The 9,308-nt window shown below is 37.5% G+C and overlaps 1 protein-coding gene across 1 annotated transcript; it reads right to left on the reverse strand.

The window, feature by feature from the left end:
- Window positions 1-2,134: 2,134 nt before the first annotated feature.
- Window positions 2,135-9,015, reverse strand: LOC145260679 (leucine-rich repeat and coiled-coil domain-containing protein 1-like). Its single transcript, XM_080119058.1, has one exon. The coding sequence runs from the start codon at window positions 8,565-8,567 to the stop codon at window positions 5,454-5,456; it is 3,114 nt and encodes a 1,037-aa protein (XP_079975184.1). The 5' UTR covers window positions 8,568-9,015; the 3' UTR covers window positions 2,135-5,453.
- Between the last annotated feature and the right edge of the window lie 293 nt (window positions 9,016-9,308).

Raw genomic sequence — 9,308 nt, forward strand, 5'->3', positions numbered from 1 at the left:
TGCTCAAAAGTCGAAAATTAAACACAATACAAATAGAACATTATTTTTGCACAGTTGGTGATAATTATTGGATATGTTTTTACCAGTATTGTTTAATTTTTGATTCTTGAGCGATTATTGAGACTCCAAACTGGTTGTAATTTGGCAAATATTACACTTTTTTTGTTTGTAAGTAAAAGAAACATTAAGTTAAAACACAAAAATATTCATCCAGGTAGGTAGAAGAGTAACTTTTCTTGCCTTTGGTAACATTTATTTGTTACTAGCCTGGGTGCCTGGCGTTGCCCGGGTGTTTGGAGGTGTGTGTTGAACAAGAAAAAAAAAGGTTGTAACAGGCAGGCAGGCAGGCTCGAATTTGTGCCGCGAAGATGGAAAAGAAAGTGAAATAAAATCTGACGTCTTAGCCGATGTCTCCATAACGCGACCGGAAATCAAAAGCGTTGAAATAAAACGCAGTCAATCCAATGGTGACGATGACTTGCTAAAATGTCGGTGAAAAAAAATCGACCCCTCCTTGTACAAAACGGCCAAGTTTAGGGTGAAAGAATTAATGTTTTGGGCCAATTTTTCCATATTTATCATCCGAGATGTTGATTATCAAAATGATACCGATCTTGTCAAGATCTGTTGCCTCTGTCGAAAGTTTTTGCGAGACATCAAACATACATACATTTCACATACAAACATACATACATTTCACATACAAACATACATACATTTCACATACAAACATACATACATTTCACATACAAACATACATTTAAAGAGACAAGTGAGATTTATATTATAGACTAGCGGGAGTACCCGGCGTTGCCCGAGTGTTTGTTTCCGGGACGGGGGGGGGGAGTTTTAAAAAATGTTATGGTAGGTAAGTAGGAAGGATCAAACCCGGAGTCATGAGTAAAAGTAGGAAAATAAAGTGTGAAAAAAAAAACAAAAAAACATCTGCAACGTTAACAGTTCGGCCACCAAGAAAAGTCCATTCCAGTTGTTTAGGAAAAAAAAAAAACAAAAAAAACGACTACGGTAGGTCGGCGCGAACGTGAAAATATAATGTGAATTGTCCCGCACGCTAACCACTACGCCACAGAGCACTGCAGCTTAGTTTAGTGATTTTAAATAACTTCACATGAAAGAACTACGAAGCCAAACCGGTGTTCTCTTCTCAACTGTTCCTTGTGAACGATCCCCAAACGGTGTTAAGTAGTGGCAGGGGGAGGAGGAATTTATTAGAGAGAAAATATTTTACCACTTCCATTGATCTTAACCGATTTTGGCCGTGACTTCTCAGCAGAAAAAGTATAGAAATCTAAGATTATCGAGGAATTTGAGAAATAATAAGCCTATAACACACCTCAGATATTGTTCTGCCGTTTGTGCATATTATATTTGCATGAAATATCTTGATTTTTAATCCTATTAATGTCAAAATCAGACGGAAAAAATGAGTTCATTTTATTTATATAGAGATAAATGTATTTTTTCATTATCTATTATAAAGAAAAATATTTTCAATATATTTTTCAATTATTAACACATAAACAAAAATCAAACTGGTTTTTATAATTGGAAATTCGCAATAGTATATCATAGTTAACAGAAAAAAATAAATAAATAAGAAACTAATATACAACAAATAAATGTTACCAAAGGAAAGAAAAATTACTTTCCCACATACCTGGATTTTTTTCTTTTTTGGATTTTAAATTATTTTTTTAGTTGAAAAAAAAAAAAGTGTAGTCGAATATGTTATGCAAGATATTTTATTTTTTTATAAATAGTTTAAACAATAAAAATAAAATAACAAACCCAACAAATTTTATTTCTTGATTAAAAATGTTTTTTTTTTTTTTTTAATTATACTTGAAAATTATATAAATATTTTAAATCATTTTTACACAGTTAAAACAAAAGAAATATATTGATATATACATCACTTTCATTACCTACGTTTCAAATTTGTTGTCTGTCTATTTCCGACTAGTATCTCTATCTTTGTTGTTTTTTCAACAAAATATTGAAAGGTGGTCATAGAAAAGCGGATACCGACACAGCCTAATGACCTTGAGTGCCAAGTTTGAATCTGGTTGGTTCCATAGCACCATATTCTGTGCAGATGTTTTTTTTATATATATATATATATACTCACATTCACCCCTATCAAGGCATATCACCACTTGGACGAAAGGACGTATTATTTGGGACCATGCCTAGGAAAGATTAATGTTGGCTTATGTTCAAAATTAATGTTTCTGTTTAGAGCACAATTCAACCATGATACTTGACTTTTGTATTTTTAAACTTTTATTCAAGTCATTATATATAAAAAAATTTTTATAAATCCACAGTAGGTTCTCTACAGTGCGATATAGACAACAATGTATTGTAGACTAAGTCACTGTGAAAAGGCATGCGAAGCTTCCTCCAGGTGCACTGCGATGGGTCCCTAACTAGAATCGATTTGATTGAAAAATGTCGATTTCAGCAATTTCAATGACAATAAAAATATGGGAGTGTGAAATATTCGTTGATCATCATTCAATCCCGGGCAACGTTGGTTCCATAGCACCATATTGTGTGCGGATGTTTTTTTCTTATATATATACTCACGTTCACCCCTAAGAAAACATATCACCACTTGGACGAAAGGACGTACTATTTGGGACCATGCCTAGGAAAGATTAATGTTTTTTGTTTTGTTGGGGCTTTTTTTTAATTACATTTTCACCCCAAACAATGTAGGGGGCTACTATCAGGGACATAAGTTACAGGGGTACTATGCGGGGAGTTGGGCAGCAAGATGTCGGTGGTTCACGTTACACTTGAACTTCTGCATGTCAGTACAGTTGGGGAAGCAGGAACCCGGAAGGGGATTCCAAAGTCTAGTAGTTCTGGGGAAGAAACTACTAGAGTAGAACGCTCTTTTACATCTAAGGATCTCAACTGTGAAGGGGTGGGATTTTGCTGCTTGTCGGGTTTGTCGGGAGTATTTAAATCGAGGGGGTACAAGTGCTTGCATTTCGTCGGAGCATTCACCATTAAAGTACTTGTAGAACAGACAAGAGGGATGCTACATTTCGTCGATGGGACAGAGGCTGAAGCTTAGATGACAGTTCAGGGCCTATCAGATTGGCGACTCTCTTTTGAACCTTGTCTAGGAGTTGTTTTTTTTTTACACAGTGATCACCACTTATCAAGGCTCGGAAGCCACTCAGGGATAAGGGTTATTGCAAGTACATTACGTTAGTGTGGAAGTGAGAGACTAGTAGCAGATGTACCAGCCCAAATATGACAACAATAATCCATACATGGGTGAATGGTGGCCTTATAGAGATACAGGATACTTTCGGGCGTTAGTAGCTTTCTTGCACGGTAGAGAGAACCTACCTTTTTCGCAGCAGTCCTGGCAATGCTCTCAATGTAATTTTTCCAACTCATGTTTCCTGTGAACGTTAGGCCGAGGAGTTTATAAGATGTACTTTCAGATAAAGAGTCTTTGGCCATTGCTATTGGTGGAAGAGAAGGTTTCTTGTAGTGAGTGAAGGAAACAAGTTTAGTATTGGCAGCATTGAATGTGACCATCCATTTTTGTCCCCATTCCACTACAGATTGGAGGTCATCCTCTAGTGTTTCTGCCATCATTATAATAATGTTGGCTTATGTTCAAAATGAATGTTTCTGTTTAGAGCACAATTGAACCATAATACATAACATTTTCATTTTAAACTTTTATTCAAGCCATGATAAATAAGTTTTAAAAATCCGCAGTAGGTTCTCTACAGTGCAATATAGACAACAATGTACTGTGAACTAAGTCACTGTGAGAAGACGTGAAGCTTCCTCCAGGTGCACTGCAATGGGTCCCTAACTAGAGCAGGCAATTAATCAATTTGAGGGTTTGTATTACTGTACACATAGATTCGAAAAAGTGGTCAAAAAACAAATATAGAACAAATAAATGTTATCAAAGGCAAGATAAGTTACTTTTCTACCAAACTGGATACATTTTTTGTGTTTTTATTCAATGTAACATGTTTATTCAGCTCGAAAAACTCAAAATGGCACCCGACACTCTCTTTAACATGGTAAGTTTGGGAAAAGGTGTTATAAATAATAAACAAGACAAAATACTATTTAAAAAACACCGAATATATGTCAACCTATGTCACGGTAATATATATTGAGCGAATTTCTAACAGTATTTTGTCTCATTTATTATTTATAACATCTTTTCCTTAACTTATCGTGTTAAAGAGAGACTCGGGCGCCATTTTGAATTTTCCAATACATCGGTAAACACTGCATGTTTTTCGAGCTGAATAAACATGTTACATTGAATAAAAACACTAAAAATATATCCAGTTTGGTAGAAAAGTAACTTATCTTGCCTTTGATAACATTTATTTGTTATATATTTGTTTTTTGACCACTTTTTCGAATCTATGTGTACAGTAATACAAACCCCAATTTGATTGAAAAATGGGCGATTTCACCGATTTCGATTTAGCAACAAAATCACACCCCTTCACTGTTGAGGTCCCTAAACGCCAGAAAGCTTTCTACTCTAATAGTTTCTTTCCTCGGACAGTTGAACTTTGGAATTCCTTTCCTCCTACCTGCTTCCCTGACTGTACTGATATGCAGAAGTTTAAATGTAATGTAAACCAACATCTTGTTAATCTTTCCTAGGCATGGTCTCAAACAGAAGCCCCAAGTGGTGATATGCTTTGTTAGGGGTGAACGTGACTTTAAAATAAAAAACAAAAAAAACAAAAACATCAATAAAATAGTCCGTGAAAAATTTTGGTAAATAATGAAAGATCTGGAAGGTCAGGATTATTTGGGTCAGCGTGTTATTTTTTGGGGGGGAGAAATGATAACAGATGTGACTCTCCACTTCTTAAAACTGTCAAATCAGTACTTCATCAGCAGATGCAAGATGACGAAAGTTCAAAACCCATGTAAACAAAGACGTCAATAAAAAAGTCTGCAAACAATTTCAGGAATAATGAAACATTGGTAGCTTCGAGGAGTGTAACTTTCCAGTAGATATATAACCTACTAAATAACCGATTAACATTAACTACCCATGCAAGGTCGCAGAAATACCTGGTTTAGAACCCAGGCACGGGGCGAACCCTCTCGGTGCTCATGGACCTGTAGATCTTCCCTGGTCATCGGTCTAGGAGAAGGAAAACTCTGAAGCTAAACCTAACAGAGGAAGGCCTCTTCAGTCCTGGACAACAACCTTCCTAGAGCTGGTGACTCAAACAAATGACCGGTTGGCAAGCCTAAACTGCTTAAGAAGGAGATAGGCTCTGTCTATCGCCCAGCTTTGATACTCTTTCTTTGTCTATTAGTCCGTCGTAGAGGTGCTCGACAAAAATCATCCAGTGGTCGACCTTGTTTCCTGACTAGGGCAATGAACGCCGTTTTCCCTTGGTGACTCGTAATTATTGAGAACTTACGGTCGCAATATTGCCAAAGAATTCCGCCAGTTTCGCCATTTTTTCTTGCATGTGGCTGCTGTCTTTCAGGATCTCCCTCATCTCTTCTTCGAGCTCCAGCATCCTCCGATTTGCAAGGTCCATCTCCGACTGATGGTCCTTTTGCAACTGGGAAATGACCATCCGCTGACCTTTCTCCTTCTCTGCGATTTGCCTCCGAAAGGCATTATCCGCTTTCTGCAATTTTTCTCCGCTTTCTTTCGCTTCCTGTCGGGCTTTCTCACACTCGGCTTTTAAATCTTTCTCTCGCTTCTCCCAAACGCTTTTCGCCTGTTTCACTTGAACCTCCAAAGCGCTAATCACATCGCTCTTTTGCTTCCAGTGTTCTTTCAAAATGTTATGGGCATTCTTTGACTCTGCCAGTTCCATTTCCAGACGACTGATTTCGTCTTTAAGTTCCGACTTTCTTTCTTGGAGTCTTTGAATCGTTAATTGACTTTCCTGTAATGCGTCTTGTTCTAACGCGAGTTCATCTTCGATTTTCTTCCTCGATATAGCGGTGTCTTTGTGAATTTCTTGGATCAGTTTCTCTTTTTGGCTCAGCTCCGCCTTCAGCATTTTTATCGAATCCATTTGGTCGTCAATTACTTTGGATTTTATCTTTACGGTGTCAACCTCGCTTTTGAGTTGCTTCTTTAAATATTCAATCTCTGTTGAAAAAGTTTCAATTTTTACTTCAAGCCGCCCTCTGTCCTGAGCTAACGAGGTGCCCTGTTGGGCAAGTTCATTTTCCCACATTTTCCGTTCAGCCCGTAGGCCAACAATCAACGACTCTTGGGCTTCAACTTGCGCCTCCAGTTTCAACCGATCCTGCTTGATTTTGCGTAGGTTATTCAAATTCTTTTTCGCCTCATTCAATTGACTCTCCATTTTCGTAACTTCCTCTTTGTACGTGTCCTCCAGGTTTTGCTTTGATTTCAAAAGATCGGAGATTTGCTCCTTCTGCTTTTTCACAACATTTGCCAGCTGCGAAACAGTTTCTACGGCTTTCTTCTCTTTCATCTTGATGGCCATTAGTGCCTGTTTGTTGAGTTCATTCTCTTTAGAAATCGACTCATAAGCCGTTTCTAGTTTGGTCACCTGGCCAGACTCTAACCGTAAAGCGTAGTTTAATTCTGACGTTACCTCTTCATAGTGTTTTTGCATCATTTCTTCACGTTGGCTCTGCAGCTTCATCCGTTCTCCCTGCTGAATTCGGACATCTTTGATTTTATCATCAATCACGAGTCTTAATTCTTCGCTTCCCAATTTGTATCGATCCGTCATCTCTTCCTTGTGCGCCAGTTCTCGTGTTGTCAGCAACTGTTCTAATTCTTTCACCCGTTTTTGAAGAAGCGACACCATCGATTTCGATTCTTGAACCTCTTTCGCCACAGCCGTCGCCAATGACTGGTACTTTTTTGTTTTCTTGCGTTCCTCTGCTAATTCTTCAAGATGAGCCTTTTCGCTTTCGTCAGCCAGTTTCTGCAGATTTTCACAAAGAATCTTCTGATTTTGCAAACTTTTTCCCGACACTTTTAACTGACTGCTGATATCGGCATTATCCTGCGTCACAAGAAGTAGGTCGCCTTCAAGTTTTTTCACCGTTTCTTTCTCGTTTGTGAGCGTCTCTTTCAGAAATGTATTTTCCTGGAATGCAGTTTCGTACTGCCGATCGGTTTTGCGAGATTGCTCCTGGATTTCATTTACAAAAGTAGTTAATTCTTTTAAGGCTAGTTCGGCTTTCAGACGTTCGGATCTTTCCGTGTTCAATTCTTCAATCAGATCGTTGTAAGTAGTTTCGATAACATTACGATATTCTTGGTCCGTTTGATTGATTAGAATATTTTGCTTTTTGCTTTTCGTTTTAACCTTCGACCGTTCTGTATTCTTGTGGCCGCCATTCATTTGTGAAGAATGCAGTCCAACCAAATTTGTTGGGGTTTTTGTACAACTTGTAGTCTTCCCTTTCGCCGCAACATTCTTTTTATTTGCTGAACTTGAAGAATTGTGTGTCTTTGAATGTCTGGGCTGTGTTGAAATTTCTCCTTTCTCCGAGTTGGTTTTCTGTATACTGCTGGCACTACTTTTTGAAGGACTCATCGAAGAAGCCGAGTCTAAACTGACACCAAACATTTCCGACTGATTTTCACAAGTGTTTTTTTCAAAATCCGAAGATACTCCAACTCCAAACACAATGTTCTTATCAGATTTTGTAATGGAAGAATTATCCGATCGATTTTGGTCACTGTATTTCTTAATGATATTGTCAATCCGCGGAGTATTGATTTCTTGTACTGACCCTTGACTTTTGGTATTAGTAGTTTGTATACTACTAATTACCGGCTCGTTCATAGTAACTTTATTCTTATAAGTTTGTTGCTCGTTGTGAACGATGACGTCATCATTATCAGAATCGTGATCATTCTGAATCATTAAATCCTCCAGAAAGTGCTTTGGGCAATTCATGACATCCCATCTCTGAAATCCGTTGTTAACGGCGTCGACATTTTGTCCGTCTCTCGAAATACCATCCAAGACAAATAACTGGTTCAAGCGTGAGAGCAACCGTGCCCTGTAGTCATCCATCTCACAAACCGGGTTCGTCAAGCCATCTCGACAGGAGAGAGACAAATCTCGCAGGTTCGTGCAGTTTCGGAAACAAGCGACAAGATGTGAGAAACGGTTAATTCTGTTGTCACACAGGTTGACGATCGTCAGGGCATAAGACTGCCCTTCCATCGCCATAAAACCGGACAAGTCTTCGATTTGATTGTGACTCAGGTTGATCTTTAAAAGAGACTTCAAACAAGACAAGCCTTCCACCTGTTTGATAAAATTACAAGAGAGGTTGAGAACCTGAAGTGAAGAAAGACCGTCCAGACCGCGTATGATGCCAATTCTATTTGAGGACAGGTCGATTTCGCGGAGGTTATGCAAGTTTTTAAAATCAGGAATGGCTGGAAGAAGATTCCCATGCGCGTTAATCATTTCAATCGATTTAAGATCAGAATAATTTACTACGAATTCAGACAAACCTTGGCCGATTAACGACAATTCTTTCGGTGGCCACCGCGCCATGTTGATTTTTTTTTTTTTTTAATAATAAATAAATAAAAATAAAATAATCCAGTTGTAAATTCTTTAAACCATGTTTCTAATTTATTTTCCTTGTGGTTAAAATTTCATTTTTCTCCAAGTAAATATAAAAAATTGTGTTTGTTTGTGCCGAGTAAAAGAAATACGGTTTCATGTTTATACTTGCCGCTGTCGACAGAAGAGTTCAACAACAAAGGGAGATAATAAACAATTTTAGCTTCCAAAAATCTTTCTTGTATTTCTTTTTTTTTATTTTTTTATATATATAAATACTAGAATTATTATGGCTTATGCACTTTTGTTACCGCGCTATTTTTAAATAGTTTTTCAAGTTTATTCAAGTTTCATTATATATTTTTTTATTATTAAATTGTTAGGTGGAAGCACAGAATAGTTACAAAGCATCTTCCCCTCCCCATGTTAAGAATGGCTTTCAAAATAACGTTGTTATTTCAGCACGGTAACAAAAGTGCGTAAGTACCGAATTATTTAATATTATTTTTATTAAAATAAATAAATAAACACTTGCCTCTCCACGAGGGCAGAGTTAGGCACAAACTTAGGTTTTAATGTGGGGGACATTCCAGCTCCCCCAATAGGATTGGGAGAACAATAAAAATTACCTTCGGGCCAAGATCATAGTGTAGTATAAGTTCTGGTGCTACATTTCACCTTTTCTGTCCTCGATCAGCGGAAGAGAAATCTTTCATGACTGAGACAATT

The sequence above is a fragment of the Euprymna scolopes genome, chromosome 36 (genome assembly GCF_053919585.1).
Source record: "Euprymna scolopes isolate OS-2025 chromosome 36, ASM5391958v1, whole genome shotgun sequence".
Taxonomy (NCBI): domain Eukaryota; kingdom Metazoa; phylum Mollusca; class Cephalopoda; order Sepiida; family Sepiolidae; genus Euprymna; species Euprymna scolopes.

Excerpts from the sequence above, each read along its gene's own strand:
- LOC145260679 (XM_080119058.1), bottom strand. The coding sequence starts at position 8,567 with ATGGCGCGGTGGCCACCGAAAGAATTGTCGTTAATCGGCCAAGGTTTG.